Below are 22174 nucleotides of genomic sequence, written 5' to 3' on the forward strand. Positions count from 1 at the left end.
GTCCTGGGAGACTGTTTTATTTTTACAGGAGCTGTGTTTGCTCACAAAATGGCTAACGCTGTGCAGCCACTGATCGTATGACTACACACAATGCTGCACCCTCTTTTCAGGGGAAAAGAGAACAGTCTTTTGCAAGCTAATAATGATAAATGTGGAATGTGAGCATTTGTCTGCTGTCCCCCCAACCCCACAGTCACTCCTACCTGGCTGTTGCTCTGGGATCCTGTTGTCCTTTTGTACAAGTCAGAGGTGTGTAGTGCAACTGACTGGCTGTCTGTGTTTTCAGGATATCCCACCTGTAAAGAGAAGGTGAAGAGGAGGCCTGGTGGCCGGTCAGAAGTGATCTACAACTACGTTCAGCGGCCGTTCATCCAGATGTCGTGGGAGAAGGAAGAGGGCAAAAGCCGTCATGTTGATTTCCAGTGTGTTCGGAGCAAATCTCTAACAAACCTAGTCACTGTGGGGGATGACGTTTCAGAGGACCATGAGGTTATAATGCATCACCCTCCACAAGTAGATGAACTCGACAGGCTAAACTCACCGTTCTCCCAGATGGCTGTTAACGATCTACCAGATTAGTCCTGGCTCAGGGTGGATAGTCCTGCTTGATGTGGGAACCTCTCAGCATAGTTTCATCCCAGGTGATGGAACACAGACTCCTGCAAGGTGCTTTATCCTCATTGATGCTCTTACTACGTTGTCATATTTCAAGCATGTTAATAAAGAGCCACACTCCATAGTCTAATTGTGCAATCAAAAGCAATGTCTCCTCAAACAAAAAGAAATTATGCTGTTTGTTTCTACTACAAAGGCTTCCAGATTGGTGGGTGCTGAATATTTTACCTAACCAACTAAAAGAGGACCAGAAGTATTTAGAAACATCTTGTTTGACATGAGAGAGGAAATTCTGGGCCTGTCAAGACAAAGCTTTCCTTTACCATTAGGCACTTAGCTTTGCTTTTGTGATAATCAGTTACAAAGGACTGAACGCCAAAGCAGGACAGATGATCCTCTTTCATCAACCAGCAGAAATGTAGCACAGTTGTGATAGCAAAACACTGAGTGTGGAGGAATGACAGCAAAATCCTAAGTGTGGAGGAATCTGTTTACACTGCCACCTGGCTTTGCATCCAGCATGTTGTACTGCTGTTCTAGGGAAGGAGGAACTAGCTCAATAGGAAGCATATGCCTGTTCACAGGAATTTCCCATATATATTTCTCTATGAGGTGGAATCACTGTTTTTAGGGATGTTGCCTGTTCAGTAAAACAAGTAGATCATGCTGAAGGAAAAAGCAAAACAGAAGAGACTGTAGTTGATATTTTACCCACAAAGTAAATCTGTTTAGTACCCTAGTAGATGTAAGAAGCTTTCTAGAGGTGACTGTGCATGCTAAAGACTTTCAGTTGTCTCCTCCATCTCCCTGCTAAGACAAAGAAAGCCAGTGGAGGAGCACCCAGTACAGACTGAGTAAAATCCTTGGTCTCATCAACCTTAGTCAGTCAGAATTCCTGTAGACTCTCCAAGGAGCACTCTACTGTTGCAGCTTTAAAAGGTCGGCTACTTTCTTCCCAAATTGGAACTGACTTTACCATTTTGCTGTCAGGCAGGTGAGAAATACCAATAGTAAACCAGCTTTCAGTAGAGAAAAATAGACGTACCTGGGAACAACTCTGCTTTGCTGCTCTGAGTATATTATCCTTGTCTGTGGTTAAGGCACTCTGTTCATTTTGGATCCAGGGCCAACAAAGCTGTGACTGTAAGTATAGACACACTCCGGGCTGGCTTAGCTCGGTTATGTTAGAGCCTAGCTGGTCCTGTTCCTGCTGCATGGACTTACCTGTAGGCTTGCTTAACCCCCTGATTAGCCCAGCGTGAGCTCAGTACTGCCGCAGCCAAGCTGCACGTCAGCCAGAACGGACCTGCCTTACAAAGCCGTCGTTTCTGACAGCTGTGTAGAGGTTTTACAAACCCAAAGCAGAGTTCTTAAACGTGGTGCTGGTGCAAAGAAAAGCTGAAGCCTGTTCAAAAAGAAAGAGAGGGAAATTGTTCCCTTGCAATGTTGTTAAGTTCAGGTCAGTTCTGCTCTTGCAGTTGGCTGCTGTTGAGCCTGTACCACTTACGCATTGAGTTACCTGGTCGTACTTGGCAAAGTAAAGGTATGTATCAGCCTGCCCCTAGAAGGTTTAATCCTTTGTTGTCAGGGTTGCATCATGAAGCAAATTTTTACTATTCTCCATCTGCCTGGTAGACTTAGCATTGAAGATTACTGTTTGCTGCTAAGGATGTTTGGTTTTTTCAGGGTAAGTAATGATGACGATATCAAGCACAAATTTTCCTGAAAGTTTATGAGTGTCATTTTAGTTACGAGTAACAAAATCTCTGCCAAGGCATGTACTTGCTGATATATTTAGCTCCCATTTGTATGGATACAGGTTCCATTCTTTGCAGTATTTCTGTTCTTGGCTTCTTTCCTAAGTGCAGCAAATAGCTTTCTTCTTTTTGTAAGTGCCTATGGGAAGATTTCCAGAAGTGCTTCAGGACCTCCTGAGAGTCCCAGGGGTTCAGATGCCCAGGTCCACCTGACTACTTTTGAAAAATCCTCCCTGTGTGTCATTGGATCAGTATAGAGAAGTGTCCTTCAGCATCTGCACAGAGATGGTGTGCAATCACTTTCCATTATTGCTCTAGATTAATTTCTATTTTTGTAGTAGAGAAAGGAAGACATATGGACCATTAACCTTCCAGCTAAGGGCCAGACCACCCATTACCTGCCTTGGTAACGAGCTGTTCCCACAAGTCAAGCAAAGGTACTGGTGAGACTGTCTCCCTGGCAATGATGAGGCTTGCCCCCAGGCCCTATGCATTTTTTTTTTTAAAATGTGTATTTATTTTTACAGCAGTGTAAGTTTTAAGTAAATGTATATTGGTATTGACCAGCTGGCTTGGAATTGGGAGTTGACACATGTCCTGCTCCAAGGCCCTGAAGTGTTGTGGTGTTGAGTGCTACCCCGCAGGACTGTGTCAGGGCATCAGAGACTGAGCATCTGCCATTGACGGCACCTCATGGGATCTGACAGCTCAGCCAAACCTAACCCCACCAGTGCCTGGCCCTGAGCCCTGTGTTAGCTTGGCCCCTTGAAGGATTCAGCCAGTTTATTAGAAAGGGTGACCGCGGGTACTTAACTGCAACTGGCCCTTGCCTGAGGGTTAGAGACTGTTGGTGCCTTGTAGGAGCTTGTTGGGACTCTGTAATCAATTGGACCTTCAGCATGGGATGGAGATACCCAGCTGCCATGATTTCCATGCAGTTTTTATCACTTTGCAAAGCCTGATGTAGTTTATTGGCTTTCCCAAGTAATTAAAGATTAATTTTGAATTTTATTTTTTTGTGAAGTGAGTTCCACTGGAACTACATCAAATTGAAAAAGTATGCATTTGCTTTTCCTCCATTTCTCATGGTCTCCTACTTCAGGTACAGTGTCAAGTTTTGTCTTATTCTAGTTATACTGAAGTGTTACCTGTGGTGTGTATGAACTACAGATGTGTGGTTTTTTCTGTATTAAAGTATAAATTATATGTGGCTTGTTTGGCTCTTTCAAAAATTGTTTTAAATGTGGAGTAAAAGAATGGGCAGGGGATTTTGTTTCCTTGCATCATAAAGTGTGGCTTGTGACCCCAGTCTTAAAAGTACTTTTGCATCAGACAGAACCTGGTTGTTTTGGCAGGGACCCTCTAGAAGTGTTGCCACCATTTGTGCTGAGAGCACCTCAAAGTTCAGCTCACTGCAGTGATGTTCCAAAAGCATCACAGAGCACAGGTATGAGACAACACTATTTAACACACAAACTGCAGCATCTGTAACAAGCCCTAGGGCTATTTTTGGTTGGTATGCTGTGAAAGATGCTTTCTGCTTATACCTACTTCTGTCTTTTGAAGAAAACAGCTTTGGAATGGGTCTGGCTTTTGTTTCCATCTTCAGTGTTGGATGTATTTAAAGGGTTTTCATGATGAAGCTTGAGAAAGGCATTAAGAGTTTGAACAAGGTAGAATTCAGTAATTCCCCTAAAGTGATAAAAACTTGTACTCACAAGTGGAGCTGTCACAAATCTGAAGCTATGAAATAAGAACTTCAACTTGACTTTGTCCTGTTACAAACTGGTAGTAAAAAAATGAAGGGTCATAGCTTTGCTTCCAATGCCACTTGCTCACTGCTTATTATCCCTTCTAAAAATAGAAAAAGATTAAAAACAACTTGCCCTGAAGTTGGTAAACTGAAGTGACACTTACACAATACAGACTCCTAGGCCTGAGTAAGGCCAGGCTCATCCACCCTTGCCAGGAGGCCAGGCACATTCTGCCAGAAAGGTTTAATTCTTCTGAAGATCAGCCCTGTCTTTCACCTTTAACAGGGTGCTCCTCTCTTCATGGCTGCTCTGTGCCTTTTGGAAATGCAGCCTTCAGCCCCTGAGTTACCACTGCATTCTCATACCCAAGCAACTGATCCTGGAATCACTTTCAAGTCTGGAAAAAAAACCAACCAGTTCATAAAAACAAAACATGCTAGCAAACCTGTGTTTACTAAGAGGATTTTATTTACACAACACAATGCAAAGATCATTCCATAAAAAGTTGGCTCCCCTAGCAACACACAATACACCTGCCAAATTTTACAGTGCAATTTAGTAACAGCTTTTAAATATTTACAGAACACTTTTTCAGCTTACAGGTTAAGGCAGAGTCAGGGCACAGTGATAAGAAACACTTAGTGCAGTTTTGTGCTAGGCATGATACAGAGATGACCTGGCAGCATAACTCATGTTCAGATCCATTGGAAATTCAGTTTGGAATTACTGCTAGAAGTCCAGCAACTGCTTGCAGCTTAAAAAAAAGAGTTAAAAGATACATACAACCTCAATACACAAGCCAGCAGCTAAGAAAACGTGTTTGGCTAACATGGGAGATGGAACAGGCATACAAAAAAAAGATCTTAATCTGTTAGCAGTGAAGTGTGGATCCTGGAAAGAAGACACTGTATTTTTCCTAGTATTGGTGAAGAGCTGTAGTAGAAAGCAGGCTTACAATGCAACTGTGACACGAAAGGTGTGTCCAAGAGGACTTAAAACATCCAACTTCTACCGAAAGACAACAGGAGTGAGGTACCCAGCTGCTCCTTGTGCCTTTGAAAAACTTCACCTTTAACTCAAAAAGTGAACAGTCTGAGGTGTCAGAAGACTTTAAAACACATGCACTAAAAATGCACACTACATATTACTATATAGTTTTTTTCACAGCAAGTTATCACAACTTGTAATTGTTTCAGCTTCTTCATCTTTGGTATTTATAAATAAAAATGCCAGTCCCTTTTGGAAAAGGGTTTATAATGCAGCTACTATCTTAAAATCATTTATTCCTAATCCACAGCAGCTTTAAAGGACTTTGATTTTTTTATTATTATTTTAAGGCAGTAACTAAGCTGTTTGGAATTTAAAAAAAAAAAAAAGTTTTGATATTAATACCTCTTAGTTTTCCACTGGTTTATAAGGCAACATTTTCAAATGGCTAGAAGAAACTGCAGGATAAGGAGATGGAGCATCTGAGAAGTTGGTATCAGTCCTTCATAAAAAGTAAAAAGGGAGCAGAGGGTGATATTGCTGACTAGTTGATGACAAGCCTGATCCTATAAATCATGACTTCAGTTAGCCCTTACTGGTCTGAGTAAGCCCTACTGACTACAGTGATCCTGGTACTTCTAGTTAAGGCTATTTTTGCATTTCAGCTTTGTAGGATCCAACTGGTGTCTAAACTGCTTATGGCAATTCATTAAGTGTCCAGGACACATACAAAAAGCACAAGGGATGGTTAGGGAGAGGATGCTAACGAGTTATCACCCAGTTTTAGCTATATACGGTACTTTCAATCCCCCAATCCTTCACGATGGCACTCAATTCAGAAGACATCTAAGTAAAAATTCCCTAAAAGCACCTATTAAAAAAAAGTTTCACTACAAACCCATTTTGGTTTATTTCCTAATTAGAAAGTTAGGACTAAATATAACTGAAAGCCTTCCTTTTACTTTGGAAACACAGCTCTAACTTTGTTCCTAAACAGCTATTTTTTTGTCTGTGCTATGTAGTTAGTGTTCAGCACCAATAAAAGTTTGCAAGTATCCAAGACAGTTAAAATTGAGACATTATTTTTAGAAACCTCATTAAATTTATATTTTTTTTAAAAATCTAATTGAAGACTGGAACCAGGCAGGCCCAAAGGTTAACACCACCTGCCCCTGAAAGTGCAGAGTTAACTACAAAACAGGTGCGAAGTGGAGCTCATGGTTACAAAAAGGAATTAGCAAAAGCTCAGCCGAGGGAGAATCCTCCTTCCCAAAATGCAGTCATGCTCTGAGAGATGCTTAGGCAAGGAAAGGCACTTTGGGGCTCTCCTGGAGAGCATCCTTGATCATAACTGAATATACTTTTATAAATTACATTAGGCAATAATCAGAGTGGACAGCGTGGGTTCCACTGCCCCAAAAGTGACCCCACGAGGCACTGTCTTTTTGGAAGACTACAGGGACAGATGGTTCAGCCATGACAGCAAGAGGAGCTCTGTAAGGAAAAGCCAGGGAGGCCTCCATCATCAGGACTCACGAATCTGATGCTCTTCTGCTCAAAACCAAAAGCAAAAAGGCCACAGAAGATGGTTTTGTTTTTAAACCGATGAACATGCAGCAGCTCTTAGAAGTGGCCAAAAGATGGCAGCAGCAGGACTGGGAAGCCTCAGGGCTGACCCAGCTGTACACAAGGTGCCCACCGAGGATCAGGTTAAATGAATTTCCCTCCCTCTCTGCCCTAATTCCAGATTCACTTGTGTTACCTGCATTATCATCTTGTTATTATCTGCATTGTTTATAGATCCATCCTTTCATACAGTAACTGAAAACTGTTGGCGCTTGGTGGAGGAAGTGGCCGTTTCTCCTATCGCTGGCTAGAAAAGAAAAAAAAAAAAAAGTGTTGCACAATTTTTTAATTTAGAAAAAATACTAAATGGCTTGAGGGTCACTGTCTTAGTACCAAAAGTAAAGTGCACCGCAACTGGAGGCCACTGCGACAGAGTTGAGAAATGCTATTAAAGAGGCTTCCAAGTAGCATTATAAAAACCAGCACTACAAACTAAGGTTAAGGCAATACAAGTTGTGTCCTTCTACTAGTTTACTGGAGAGTTGTCTATCTCAAGCTTTAATTATTGCTTTGATTCCTCTGTACTGAAGTCCTTAGCCACTGGGAAAACAGTGCTGGCAGAATTGGCAGATTGAGTTTGTCACTTAATGCAGGACTGGCAAAACAGTCCCTATGAACACCACGTGCTTTGCAATGTCAGAGTGAAGGCTTGCTCTCATCTCCTGATGGACTGTACAATCTGGCAAAGAATTTAAAAAGAAAACAAACTCTTGCTCCTGAAGCGGCAAAACGTGCTTCAGCGGGGACGATGCAAACACCTCGTGGAATTTTTCAATGGCGCATAAAGAATAAATCCTTAGTAACAACCAGGGTGTGTAACAAAACAGGGTCCTGAAGTCTTCTCCAAGAGTTGATAGCCCTCGAGTTTTCTTTAAAAAAAGAAAAAAGTTCTTTTATGGGTAGAAACCCGAAGTACAGGAACAGAATTCCACGTCTCAGAAGTAGTCCCAGGTGAAGATTTATTACTTTCCTGCTTTCATATAGGATGGTATTGCTCCTCGGGCTGTCAGACCTTCAAAACGCTTGTAGGTGTAATTGATAAAAACCCAGTCTTTGTTCTTGTAGTCAGTCTCTGGATGGTTGCTTGTTGCCACTGATAAGACACAAAAAACAATAAAATTACCCTCTGAAGACTGAAAAGTTTATTGTCATACAAAACAATGGACGTGGAGCAGGGGAGAATGCTTCTAAAGCAAGAAATACATATCTAGGTTTCATTCTGCAATCCCAGTCAAGAACTGCTGTAATGTTGGTTTTTTTTAAACACACAGAGCAAATGTGTGACTATGCTTTGACACATAAATACAAGGATCCTCTAGAGATTTACACCCAAACATATCATCCCCTTCTGTGCCACCCTCCCCTCTATACTGTGTTAGACACTCTAGCAAGAACTAGCCAGTACCAAGGGGTACTCGCAGTGTTGGGCTCACAGGTCCTGCTGAGATTTGAACCTGCCGGGAGCTCTGCTGCCTCTTAGAGATGCCCTTCCTCAGACAGCTCCTGCATCCTTCACAAGTCTGCATCCCAGCTCCTGAAACCCAAACTACAGCTTGCACACCCCTGCACCACAAGGCTACCAGCTAACAATCTGATCGTGATCAAAAATAACCAACCTTAGCATCTAGCAAGATCCTTTCTTTGATTAACTGGAAAGTTACATTATTCTACTGGAGAAGAGGAAGGGTTGTTTACATGCAGAATCAGAGCATTTACCTGTTGGTTTAAGGATATCAGATTCTGGAAATTCATCAAAGTTTGAGGTGTCATCGATGCTTTTAATTTCTATTGAAATTGCAGCAGGTCTCTCTCTGCCAAGAAGAGCAGTTTCAGCATTAAGATTTCAAAGGCAGAAGAAAGCAGGATTCAGCCACTTTCCATTTCTTAACAGAATCAAAGACTGAAGGTACCTAAACCTTAGCGAGCTTCAGATAAGGAACAAAACACTCTCACCCACACCTAGATATAATAAATGCCAGTCAAGCTGCTCCCTTCTGTTGAACAGGACTAGCTTTAAACAGTCCACAGAGAAGAGCAGCTTGCTTTTCTGCAAAGCATCTTACCTGATATGCTCCCAATCAACCCCTTCAAAGAATGGGTTACTCTTTATTTCCTCCACACCAGATGCACCAATTCTGTGCTCCCATTCACAGCAAAATCTGGGATGGAAGGAAGAATGAAAATGAAGGAAGAATGAAAATGAAAGCGTTCCATGCAGAAATGGAACAGCTTTCTGAACTGATACTACTACAGTTTCTTAACATATAAATGGAGAAGGTTAAGAACTCCCACTGCAAAACCAACACACAAAGTTATGCTTGGGAATGTCATGTCAAATGCTACAATTAAGATGTGGTATTCTTTCACAACAGGATAATGTGCCCTTTCTATTTCAGGACCAGTGTAGAGCAGGAGAACATATAAAGCCTAAAAAGCTAGACATTTATATTTCTGTCCTGAGAATAGATAAGTGATTGAAAATATAAATGAAAGAGGAAGAATCAGCACACACTGGGATACATTTGTATGCTGCAGTGCATACAATGTCAAAACCATTGCTACTGTAAGAAGCTAGCTCTGGCAAAATGATTAAGTTGCTTCCACAAGAAGCTCCCAGACAAAATAAAGAGCAGAAATATTTGTATTTTGCCAGACTAGCAGCACTTACATGGGAGCTCCTTTTTAGCACAGTTCTGTTGGGGCCCCACTAAACGACCTCCGAGAGACAAATGTATTTGACTAGGGAGTTCACTTGATGCGTGTGCCTAAGAGTATGTAGCTGTCACAAGCATCAGGTTTTTTTCATGCGAAGCAAGCTATGAGAGACACATAGTACAGCCTGCAAGTACTATATTAACTGGCAAACCATATGGCTGGCACCTCAATATAAGATCCTTTGCTTTATCAGATATTGGAACTTCTGGAGGAAATGTCAGAGTCTCTTTCCAATTCATTACTTTCTTATATGTTTCTTGAGGAGTCTCAGAACAGAACGGTGGATAACCTGAAAACAAATAAAAATACAATCTTGTATAAAGCAAAAATAGTTCCTGTAGTTACTGAAGTCTACACTGCACCAGAACACACCTCACAAACCATGCAAGGAGTGGATGCTTTGAGAACCTGACCCCAAGCACATCAATACAGCTGATGTCCTACACCACAATTCCTGCGTAAGCCTTGTGCACTGCCCGTTTCTTACCGATCAACATCTCGTACATGATGACCCCAAGAGACCACCAGTCACAAAGCTTGTTGTATCCAGTCTGCATGAAAACTTCAGGAGCAATGTAATCTGGAGTACCCACAGTAGAAAAAGCCTGGAACAAACACCATCAGTTATGTATCTTTAGAGAAAACTGCCTGATATGGAAGTGGGAACTTACGCAACAACGGTTATTTTGAGGAACACACCAGATTGTCTCTAAAATCCTTTAGCAAAGTTGTTTAAAGCCTTTATTTCAAGATATGTAGAGATAAAATCAACATGTTCATGTAAAAGAGTCTTTAAAATATCATCAGGGAAAGGTACCACTGTCTATACACACCTTGGAATGTGTCATTAGCCCTGTGTTATATTAAAAGTGGCAAGAACTGTTAGTTTTAGCTGGGAGGCATCAGATATCAATGTAAGTAATTATGGCAGAGCTATCTCAGGCACATATGTCACCAGCTGTTCAGCAGATGGATGAAGGACAAGCTAGAGTCGTTCCTCTTTTTAGAAGAAAAAGCATGAACCTTTTTATTTCAGCATTGTTCAGAACTCTGAAATGGATTCACGCCTGGCATTTAACTACGTGTGCCATTTGAATGCAACAGCTCAGCACAGAACATTTCCAAGCAGGTGAAACGTACTCACCAACTGCCGCCTGTTTCTCTTCCAAGTCTCTGCTTTCCTTTTGGAATTCATGTTCTGGAAAGCTAAAGGAGATTGGAATATACGTGACCGGTTACCCAACATACACTTTTACCCCAAAACCATTACACTAAAAATCTCCTTTACGACATCAAAAAAGGTAGCCAGGGCCTGGACAGCCACCCACTTTGGATTCAGCTGTCCTGGGAAGAGGTTACAGTCCCCAGGTGCTCATCACTGGCCCCTGTTGCCAAAGTTTACCACCACGGTGAAGCTGGAGCTATTTGTGGAAGCACGCCTTAATTCACCTCGCTGAAGATAAGCCACACCAGCAGAGATGAACTAGTTAACCCGCCTCAGCCTTGCCCTCCTCAGCTTAGCTGACACAGTCTAAGGGGTTGCGATCTGCGATGCAGATCAGAGTGGTCAGCAGCCTCTAGCAGGCAGTGGCAGGCAACAGTCACAGGCAAAGCAGGGGATGTAACCTCTTCCACCGGTACAGATGGCTGCAAAAAGCACATCTGTCAATACCCTAAACCCATCAGCAACTTCCAGACCTATGTAATACTGATAAAATTTTACCAAGCCGTTCATTAGCAATCCATGCTTTCGGGGTTTTTTTAACTCCATGATCAAAGTTATTCCCTTTGAGAAAATTACTGAATATTCAGAGACTGTGTGCTGACTGATTAATTTAAATAACACATGAGATACAGCCAGCATCTACCAAGTCACACTGAGTTTTCATTCAAGGTTCATTACACAGATGAAGAAGGGCTACAGCAGAGTCTATTTCAAAGACAAACTTCTGGAAATGAAGATTTTTGTACATTACAGTAACTGAAGTTACTTTTATTAAGACGTTTTACAGAAAACCAAAATTACACCTCAAGATGAATGTTGATTATTAGACCCCCACCGTGGCCTTCAAGCCTCACATTGGAACAAGTTATGTCAGGCACTGAGAGCGAGTACAGATACCCCTCTGAAACCAAATAACTTACTGAAGTCACTAGGAAGACTGTGGTTCAAATTTCTATAAAATTCTGTTCTGTGAGCTTTCTTTAGTCCAGTACATAGACCAAAATCTGAGAGTTTCACGTGGCCCTAGAAACAAAAAAAAATTTAAAAACCTACTATAAAACCAGTATGAGACATTATCATAGCAAATAAACTTTTCTACTCCTTCCCCTCCCTTTATTTTGTATAAAATAGATGCACTCTTTTTGCATTCCTTTCAGCCTAAGAGTAGATGTGTACACAGAATCAAGCTATTAATACCTCTATCACTACTACACAGAGAAAGACCAGTAGCTATTTACTTCAAGAAAGCTCTCCTCCTGCAAGCTCCTGACCGCTTCAGAGTGAAAGCAAACATCTCCAGAGGGAGCTGTAATCCCTGGAGTGTGCGTTGACTCCAACAGATAAGAAGAAACACCTTAAATTCAGTGATTGGATCTGTCCTAGCGCGTAACACGCGACCACGCTGACTAGGTGCAATTTTTAGATGTGTATCTAAAATGTACATCCTTTGCAAAGTCCTGGATTTGTCTACGTCTAGATGCAGACATACTGAGTCACATTGGAAATTCCAGAAGCGCATTATTAGCTGGCTAGTGGTAAAGTATAATTATTTACCGTTGGCAAACTTTTTCCAGACAAGCTAAATTTTAAGCAAACGTGTAGTGAGCAATAGAATAGTGAAACAATCAAGCTTTCTGCAACCTGCCTGCAATAAGCATCTAGAAGCAATGAGGTAGCCTGGCCAGCCTGCAGAAATACGTCTTGGTTCTGAGGGAGATGCTATCTCCATTTCCAGTCTCGCTAATGGAACAGCTCCATTCTTCACATTTGATACGATCATCTACCCAAGTTTGCAAGCGTGAGCACAACAGATGTGAGAGCAAAAGGAAACATCTTTGACTAAGAGGGGAGAACTGAAACTGTTTTAAATTGCAGCTGAAATAACCAAAAATAGCTTAAACAACTGTCAGGAGAGCTCCTGAGGGAGATATGGATACAGCTGGAGGTGGAGGAGAGGCCCTTCTTGGCTTGTTTTCCTTTCCCTAGCAGTACAGCAGATACGCCCTCAAAGCTAGAAGGAACAGGGCTAAGAAAGAAGCTCCATCTTCTTTCACAATTGTCCCCACTGGTTCAGGTCAATATTAAAAGTGACAGGACTTACTACACCCCCATTTACCCAGCCACGGGCCAGTAGTTAGTGCATACCTTGCTATCCAGAAGCAGGTTGTCTGGTTTTATGTCCCGATGGATAAAACCCAGCTGATGAATAGAATCAATGGCTAGCACGGTCTCGGCTATATAGAACTGTGTCTCTTCTTCTGTGAGAGTGTCTTTTTTCATCAACAGTGTCATCATATCACCTAGAAGCCACCCCGCAAATAACAAAGGTAAATACAAGCGAACCACAACTCCACTCTCACTAATTTTGAGGACATTTACAAAGAAAAAAACTAAGCTATTTAAAACCTCAGGAAATCCATATTGATTTCATATAAAATAATACAGTTCCCCAGCACCTCCGTGCCAAGCTTTTGTATTTTCCCTTGTATCACCGTATGTGGAAAGGCTTGTGCTGTAGTTGCATTAAACTTCCCGAGACAGCTCAATAGCATAAAGATGAGATAGCAGCGTAGAAGCATCCTAAAACGAGACTCAGCTATGGACTGCCACTCTTGCCTACCCATCTGAATCACAGATTAAAATAGATACTTTCAGCTACCGAGCTGTTACAAAAAACAGATTGCATTTGTGCAGTGTCATCTCAGCATTCCTGTGGTTTCATTAGTCACATATATTACAGGCTTTCAGTATAACTTTCTTCTTAGGTGAATTACAGCAGCATTATCATTCAAGGACAAACATCATAAACCTCTGAAAAAAAGGATCTTAAAAGTTACTCTTGCTGCAAGCCAGCAAAAACAAAAGATTAGAAGATCAAAAGCTGGTTCTGTTATGGATCTATAGATAGCCAGGGCACGGTAAGGATAAAAACCAGCAGAACATTAAGGCCAAGTTTCAAACATCTGCAGCTAGAAGGCCCAAGCAGATAACCTCAGTCTGACCCAAAGACCTCTACCCTAACTCCTGAGAGCAGAAAGCTGCACAATGACTTATTTCCTCACCACGTAACGTCCAGCACAAACACCACTGTACACTAACCACGTACACTCTCATCCCAGACTACATTTGTAATGAAGAAGTTAGAAATCCACAAACAAAAGGAAAGCAGCCTTTTGATTTCAGGTAGTTACCTCCAGGCAGGAACTCCATGATAAGGTAGAGGTTTAGCTTGTCCTGAAAACTATAGAACATTTTCACAACCCACAAACTGTCTGCCTCCACTAGAATGTCCCGCTCTGCACGAATATGGCCAACCTGGGGATACACATATGCATCTGATTAATTACAAGTCTTTTATTACGTGTGTTTATTTCACAGACAATTCAAGTATTATATTGAAAAGCATCAGAAAAGCATCAAATATTGCAAAGACAGCAGGCAAGCTTCTGCACAAGGGCAGAAACACCATCAAAATTTCAATAGTTATACCCCTCAATATTTTCAGGTAATAAAATAGCATAACATGTTCTAAATCAAATCCAAAAGTCACACTTCTGACAGCAAAAAGGTGAGAAGCTTTCGTTAAACTGCTATATTTTTCCAGAATGTTTGTTTTTGGGTTTGTTTTTTTTTTTTTCCCCCTTCTTCTATCTGGTAAAGCCCATTGAACACCAACTCCATTTTACTCCTCAGCATGAAGATGTGAAAGACCCTTTTAGATTCGAAAGTTTCCACTGGAAAGTTTATGGGGACTTTTGCCTTTGGACATTTACATTTGAGTAACATTTATACTTAGTGCATGACTTCTGCTGCCATAAACTGAGACATGCATTGGAGGGCACGAGAGCACTAACCTCGTTCTTTTAAGTAAAAACTCAAGCTAGAGAAATTTAAACCACCCTCCTGAACAACAAGGTTCCATACAGAAAGATAACTCACATTTTTATTTTTATTCTTTCAATTTTTATGGCATTTGGTGCGCTTCGAATCAGAACTGTACAAGGGATATGGGACACTATGAAAACACTTATGTTAAAACCACTTCAATAACAGACCACTCCAAAACACAATTTATTACTGTGGGAAGATTCAGGAGGAGAAACATATGGTTGATTATAAGAACAGGTTAATCCTATACACAAAAATTTCTCAATTTTTTACAAAAATATCTAACAATTAGATCCCTACAAACCTAGCTCTTCTCTAAACAGTTAGCACACCCTTCGATATGGCTTCAGCCTAGTCCTGCAGGTTTAGACCAAAGCTCTAATTTAGCAGTGCTGCATAAATCTTGTGCGTGAACACACCACTGTTTGTTTTTTTTAAAAACAAGAACTTTCAGAAATGAAAACCAGTTCCTCATTTTATGAACACACACACATGCACAGCGCTTCCCAGATTTATCCCAGTGCTGAACAAGAAATTATTTTCTCAGACCATTATATTCCCAGAAGTCCCAGCAGAGAAAAGCCTTAAAAATGTTTAACGCTGCTACTTTATGTCTTTCCAAGTCAGAATTCCAGCAGTCATATCACTTTGATATTTATATCTGATTCCACAAATCAGAAATGCAGTAAAACACAGATCTTGACAGCTACACCGAATCATTTGCACATGTAACACACATAAAACGAGGAGGAGGAACATAAATCAGATACATAGGACCGTCTTCCTCTTTCACTGGAGAAAGACAAACATAGTCCTTAGAAAAATGTTCTTCTTCCCGTGTTTTCAAGTAGAGAGTTCAGTCCTACCTTGCTTCACGCTGAAGAGCCTCTTAGAAAAGTGTTACAACTTCTTTAAGACTAAGCAAGGCATTAGAGGTTGTTTGAAACACTGTTTGGAGCATTCAGTTACATACAGTAGCCTGTAACTACTACCATAACCCTATACATATATTCCTCAACCTTTTGCATTACTGTAAGGAATGTTTAAAAAAAAATATATACTTGAAGAGCCCACTAGAAGACAGATCCTTATGAATTCATACAAGATTCTTCTGAACCATTTCTTCCATAAAAAATGAAGGGAAAAAACCATATAATATTTTAGCTAGCAAACCTAGACCACAGATGCTTATTACTCCTCTCCACACATCACAATTACCTCCCAAAGTCATCTAAAACACGGATGGTAGCATGGCTACTCAAGGTGGCTATTCACCTGCTCTTTTTCAAGCATATCAGCTTTACGCAGGATTTTCATTGCATAAACATGCCCCGTATCTTTCTTCTGGACAAGTCGCACCTAGGAAGTATGCAAAAATTTGAGTCAAATACAGCATTACCACCACAACTCTTGACAAATCTGGATATCAAGCCCTTGGCTTCCATTTAATAAAATCATATCAGATTATAAAAACAAAAAGCATTACACAGCGCACAGTAATGGTAAACAAGTTCTGCTAATTCTGACAGATTACATAATTTTAACGGCGTTGACACACTGAGCAATCATTCACCTAAAGCAGAGAAGACTAAAGCCACTTTCTCTGAAGAAGGCCACCAGAAGAGGCTACTGCGAGTGGCTCTCCAGCTCTCCCTGTCTGTAGGCCAGCCCCAGGAGGTCACACTCCAGGTACACTGCTACCTTGTATTTAGCTTGGCCCCCAAGTCCTTTTCCACAGGGTTCAGGTTCCCATAAAGCACGTTTTGTTTTTAAACCAGCAGTTATTAGGCACAGACACAGGTGCAGGGGACTGTTAAGCTAAAAATCAATCTGCGGTTGTTACAACATTTATCTTTCACTTGTATAAACTATGCAACTTTTTAACAAACACCAGTGCCATTTAAAAATACGTTTAGTCCTGGTTTTTGGACTCACCTCTCCAAATGCTCCTCTGCCTATTACTTTTAAAGACTCAAAGTCTTCCAAACCAAGTCTTGTTCTCTTTAGGCGAAGAAACTCTGTTTCCTTTTGTGCATGTGCCGACCTCCTGATTCTTTTCTAGTGTTGAGAAAAAAAAAAAAAACACAGTCAGAGTTCTGCAGGTGGGCTCCACAGAGATCACAGCAATTCCAAGTAAAGATCCCAGATCTCCATTTATTAATCACTTGTGTTTAACTATTAAGATAATTTTCCCATATTCATTACCTCTTCATCTTTCAAGCCTTCTTCTTCCATCATTTGTTCCAGCTTCTTTTGTCTATAGCAGAGACAAATTTAAAAAAATAAAGGTTGAATCATTGTTTCTTAATCACACGTACATAGCCAACACCTCTGGACCATGCTTGCTGTGAAAGGAGGATGTAATGCCAGCAATTAACAAGTGTAAATGATATATAAGGGAGACTCAGGCATGAGATTAATTTTGAAGAATCTAATATTATGGCTTTACCATTCTAGCTTTGTCCTCTCTAATTTTGACAACCTAAACCCGCCTCATTTCACATCTTATTCAAGTGTATGTTTTCATTGTATACAAATGCAGATTGAGGAGATCTGGGTTCAATTCTTGTCTCTCTCTTTGAAAGCTGGGCAAGGCACTCAGGGCTAGAGCCATAATAAATATTTAAACACTAAACTCTCGCTTATTCCAGGGAGAACTGGCTGTCTAAACACATACCTGCGCTGTAATTTCTCTGCATCTCAGACTCATCATATGCAAAATGAGAAAAGTTATTTTATATTTCCTGAGATACTCAAAGTATTTGGGAAGAGGAAACTTGTCCATACACATTCTGCCCCTTAAAGAATCAGAAATATTTACAGCCTTAGTGCAAAATGGTTATCTGAGAGAAAAAAAAAAAAAAAATGAAGCAAGACTTCAGAGGGGGGATGGCTTCAGGGGACATTTGGTTACCCTCTGGGAACTTCTTCCCAATACTGATCATATTAATAGCTGGCTGGACTGGGATTAGGGGTTTGTTTGGGTTTTGGTTTTGTTTTTTTTTTTCCTCTCCATGTGTGTGTTTATTGGTATAACATTACAAATGTACTAAAAAATTCCTTCTCTTTATGCAAGTCATTCTTCGCAAGATCCTCTTCCGGCCTCCTGCGCCACTACGCAGCTGCTGCAACATGATAATATTTTGGGTTATCGCTTCCACTATTAGGCACATTTAAATCGCTTTGCCCTTATTTAGGTACCCAGTGAGCCCTGTCCAGTCATCTCATTTAGCACTCAAAGCAGTGACTCCAGCAGCAAGACAACTGCTGCGATATGCAGAATTAAATAGCTCAGCATGACTGAGCAATGCTGAAATTCCCCCAAATATCCTTAATAGGTCCTATCTGCACCCTAGTGTACATTTGTGAACATCATTTAAACGCCAAATTGCACATCCACAGACACATCTATTGTTAAAAAAACCACAGAACTTGTAAAGTCCAGTATGGTTGTTCAAACAATGTCTTGATCCTAAACAGAAAAAACCCTGTCATTGAGGTTTTGGGATTAGACAATAGCACTTATAATAAAAAGCAAGAGCTATGCAAAGAGAAAGAAAGGAATTAAATCAGTGATATTTTCCGTTTGGATTAGACCTCAATCTCTCATTACTAATTTGAAGCTTTGAAGAAAATATGTACTCAAGTTAGTATTTATTTCTAAATTGCTTCCTCATTTCTGCAGTTAGTCGTTAGCAGGCATTCCTCTTGGATCTAGTTAGGTTTCTGGCAGCAAGTCTGCAAGCAAACGAACACTAAACCTTTTTGAAAATTCTGATTACAGACTGCATGGCAAGTTGGGAGAACATCAGAAGTCCCAGTGCTACAACTTGAGGGTATTCAGAAAATTAGAGGGTTCCAGCCAAAGGAAAGTAAAAGTAATACTTCTCAGTAAATCGCTTGTTACATTTTGACCAATATATTTAAAGAGATTCCATAGGTTCAGCTAACTCACAGACAAGAAATTAGCATCAAGTGACAGTCCTTACAGCAATCCCTCATTGTCTCTAAAAAGATTATCTTCCTTTATCAGCTGACTTGATCACACATTATATAATCCAAACAAACTGATGCTCTAGAATGAGTTTTAAATATTCCAACCAGAGACATAAAATGGGAAGAGGCAACAGGACAGACACAAGCAGGATAAACATTTGTAAACACTGGCTTTCTACTTCAGAATTGTGCTTGAATCACCCCAAGCACATCCCAAAATCAGTTTCTACTTAGTCACACAATCAAATATAGGGGTTTTTTAAAAACTTGGTCACAGTCATATCACTTTTGCATTTGCAAGAATGTTTCAATTCATTTCAGAAGGAACTTGAAAAGCTCCAGCCTAAACTACCGCAGGATGCAGAAACCCAGCGGCCACCTCCGGACGCTCGTGCCAAGCCCCATCCAGGTGCCCATCTCAGGAGCCGAGGTACACGCTCAGCAAAGATGCTCTATTTTTGCTTTGGCTCCAGAAAACTAAATGCAGTTAATATATATTTTTGGCTCTTACCCAGTTTGGAAAGGATGCAAGAAAGATTTTTACCTCATCTCTCGCTCTTCGTGCTGTGCAATGAGATTGCTGTAGAAGTTTTCTAATGTCACCTTTGTCATCGTAACTCGCTCCTTGGTGTGGTTACTCATGGACGAGCACGGTGTTGGGCCTGTCATTGCCATGGCTATTGGGAAAGAAAAAGGGAGGAAACCTTTAACATTATAAATGAGAAATGACCTTCAAACACGAGCTGAAATCAATTAAGTGATGCTGAATCACAGAGTTAAGATTTTAACAACAAACACTAACAGCCCAGTGCTCTAAACTAAAACTAAGTGGGAAAAAGTCTTACAAAATAAAAGGTACAAGTCAAACTTCCTGTTTTGAACATTTTTGATCTGAAAATAAGAGGGAAGGAAACTTAAGAAACACGATGCCTCAGAAACCACAATTTCAGGCAGTACTGCAAATGTTTATTTCTCCAAATATATTCTACCTTTCATAAATGTTAAAAATTCAGAAATATCCCCCTGAAACATCTAATCCAGAAGTAGTTCTTCCTATGACCCTTGCAGAAATAACTCCATCTCTCTCTGCTGTCTCTTCTGCTGTCAAATTTATCAAAATCCTGAAAGCCATCCCAATAACGGAGCAACTGAGGAGGAAGGAAAAAGGCATTTAGTTACTTTTAAGCACTCTCGCTTTTACTAGATGCTTTCACACAGAAATCTGGCAAAATCCAGAGGAGCACTGCCTCTGAACAAGTTGTAGTTCAGACAAAAAAAAGCCTAGCGTAAGTATCCTACATTGACATACTGGATTCTCTTAAGAAATAAATATATCAGAGCGTGCCACTTCCAGCACAGCATCGGGGCGTACGTGACAACCCAGCTCTACTACGTCAAATGCATGAAAACGCAAAGATTTCAGGTGTAAAACCACCTCAGTCTAGTTCTGGTCACAACGTAACTCGCGGTAACTGAGTTTTGCAACTATTACTAGAAATTGCACACAAATATAGGTTAGACACACACTTCCCGTTTTTACAACGCCTGGGCGCTGGCAAGGTTTTACGAGTTACTCTTTTCTGTTTACGTTTTGCTGATCTTTACAGGGAATCATCCCTGTGCCTCTGCAAATCGCCTCCTTTACAGACACCAACTATTTTGTTTGCTGCGTTTACAGGTTCGTCCGCACAAACGATAACAACGTGGGAGCCGGTAAGAACCTCCAGCTGGATGTTTTTTGAGATGGAGCTATGTTTTTTTGAGGTGGAACTCTGTCTTTATGGCAGAGCAGCTCCGAGTGACCACGCCAGTGGCAGGTCACGTTCTCTGCGCAGCCCCGAGGAGATGGCACGTTACATCCCTGCGCGCTGGGAGCAGGTAGGTGTGACAGCCATGCCTCTGGTTTTCACTTCCTAGAGAACAGAACGTGAAAATTGTCTGACAGAAACAGGTTACGGGGAGGTGCAGACAAAAAAAAAAGGGAAGAAAAGTAACCGGCTGGAAAGGGCCAAACCACTTGTTGGTCCCCGTTCTACCCGGGGCTGGTGCTCGGAGACAACCAACACCCACCACAGCGAGGGGATGGTGACGGGGCAGGATGCTCCCGGCACCGGGGCTCGACCGGAGCCGGTCGAGGCCGACGCAGCCACCGGGGGCGGCGGCTCCGCGGCCCTTCGTGCGGCCCGACCCGCCGCGCTGGCCGAGGGGCCCGACAGCATCACCGGGAGCGGACAAAAGGGGCCCAAGCCCCCCAAACCGAGCGGGGGGAGGGTGCCCTCACCGCCCTCGAGCCCGCAGCGCGGCCACCCCCGGGAGGAGGCGGGACCTCGCCGCGGGAGGGACCCCAGCCCCAGCGCCCCCGCTCCCAGCCCCACCGGACCCGGGGGTTTCGGGGGGCCGCCCCCTGCTCCCACCCCCAGGAGCGGCAAAGGGCCCCGGGGTGTGGGGGGAGGATGGTGGGGAGGGGATGCGGAGCACCGGGCGGGGGGGGAACACAGGGGTCGCTATGGCAACGAGGAGGGAGCGGCTTACCGGAGCCCCCCGGGAAGGGGGCGGTGAGGAGCTGAAGGAGACAGCGAGGTCCCGGCGCCGCCAAGTCAGGCGAAGCGGCTGCGGAGAGACGGGACGAGATGGAACTGGCGGGTGGGGGGACGGGACGGGACCGGGGCAACCGAACCCCCGCGCCGCTACCGCCACCCCCCGCACCGACGGCGACCCGGCCGGGACAAGCACCCCAGGGACCGCTACGGCAGCGCGCATGCGCCAGCATCCCCCCGCCACGCCCCCTGCCCGGGGCGGGGCTGCCGCGGCCGCGCATGCGCACGGAGGCTTCGCGCCAGCCCGGGGGCGGGGCGGGGCGCGCCCTGGCGCATGCGCAGGGTGCTGCGGGCCCAGGCCCAGCGGGGGGCGGCGGTGACGGCCACGCGCTGTGTCTCAAATCAGCCCTCTTTCTCCGTTGGGTCCAGGCAGAGTTACGAGCGCTTCAAGCTGTTGGGCACCAGCCTGCCCGCAGGGCTCCTGGGGAGCCCAGTCCTGCTTCCTTCCCTCCTCCCCACAATGGCGGGGGGCCCTGCGGCTGCACAGTGCATCCTCACCTCAGCGTCCAGCCCGCGACGGAGGGGAGGCCGGTTTTTCCCCATCCCTAGAGGGGTGGCACGCAGTGGGTCACCCAGTGGTGACCCCAGGAGTGAGGTGTACCCCGGGCCAGGTGCCACTGAGACACCGATGATCACCTCAGCCTCCCAGAGCTCAGGAAACAGTCCCCCAGTCTGGGAGGACAGCACATCCGCAGGGGCAGAGGGACTGACCCGCCGAGCGGGACACGGCGACTGCCGAGAGGTTTGAGCTGTTCACAGCCAGGTCCCCTGGGTTTCAGTCCCCAGCTCTTAAGTTGAAGGGTCTGGAGCACATGTACGAGGAGCGGCTGAGGGAACTGGCGGGGTTTAGTCTGGAGAAGAGGAGGCTGAGGGGAGACCTCATGGCCCTCTGCAACTCCCTGAAAGGAGGGTGCAGAGAGGGGGGATGAGTCTCTTGAGCCAAGGACCCAGCACCAGGACAAGAGGGAATGGCCTCAAGCTGCGCCAGGGAAGGTTTAGACTAGATATTAGGAA

At 43.1% G+C, this 22174-nt stretch overlaps 2 protein-coding genes across 18 annotated transcripts in view; one reads left to right on the forward strand and one right to left on the reverse strand.

The window, feature by feature from the left end:
• KCTD20 (potassium channel tetramerization domain containing 20) overlaps positions 1–3578 on the forward strand; it is a 30816-nt gene extending 27238 nt beyond the window's left edge. For all 9 annotated transcript variants that reach the window (XM_074893733.1, XM_074893734.1, XM_074893732.1 and 6 more), the window contains one exon: positions 287–3578. In XM_074893733.1, coding sequence (XP_074749834.1) covers positions 287–579 — 293 coding nt within the window. In that variant the 3' untranslated portion in view covers positions 580–3578. The remainder of the gene's footprint in view (positions 1–286) is intronic.
• Positions 3579–4572: 994 nt separating this feature from the next.
• Positions 4573–21341, reverse strand: STK38 (serine/threonine kinase 38). Of its 9 annotated transcripts, none has more exons than XM_074893724.1 (16): positions 21096–21188; positions 20152–20476; positions 19553–19711; positions 19108–19240; positions 16773–16824; positions 16503–16625; positions 15843–15926; positions 13871–13994; positions 12825–12979; positions 11600–11702; positions 10599–10660; positions 9942–10059; positions 9620–9743; positions 8803–8898; positions 8456–8550; positions 4573–7832 (listed from the first exon to the last, which is right to left on the reverse strand). In XM_074893724.1, exons 3-16 carry the CDS (start codon positions 19593–19595, stop codon positions 7702–7704), a joined length of 1443 nt encoding a protein of 480 aa, XP_074749825.1. In that variant the 5' UTR covers positions 19596–19711; positions 20152–20476; positions 21096–21188; the 3' UTR covers positions 4573–7701. The 9 variants fall into 9 exon arrangements, with proteins under 9 accessions (XP_074749825.1, XP_074749824.1, XP_074749822.1 ...); XM_074893723.1 differs by having other exon boundaries at positions 20091–20476; XM_074893721.1 differs by lacking the exon at positions 19553–19711 and having other exon boundaries at positions 20425–20476; positions 21096–21341.
• Positions 21342–22174: the final 833 nt, after the last annotated feature.

Source organism: Strix uralensis, chromosome 24, assembly GCF_047716275.1.
Source record: "Strix uralensis isolate ZFMK-TIS-50842 chromosome 24, bStrUra1, whole genome shotgun sequence".
In the NCBI taxonomy this organism is placed as follows: domain Eukaryota; kingdom Metazoa; phylum Chordata; class Aves; order Strigiformes; family Strigidae; genus Strix; species Strix uralensis.

Coding starts and splice junctions, on each gene's coding strand:
- STK38 (XM_074893721.1), bottom strand. CDS start 21,323: ATGCGCGCTGCCGTAGCGGTCCCTGGGGTGCTTGTCCCGGCCGGGTCG. Junction 20,477..21,095: donor CCCCTTCCCGGGGGGCTCCG/GTAAGCCGCTCC, acceptor TCTGTTCTCTAG/GAAGTGAAAACCAGAGGCAT. Junction 11,703..12,824: donor ACCTGCTTCTGGATAGCAAG/GTATGCACTAAC, acceptor TTTTGTTTCTAG/GGCCACGTGAAACTCTCAGA.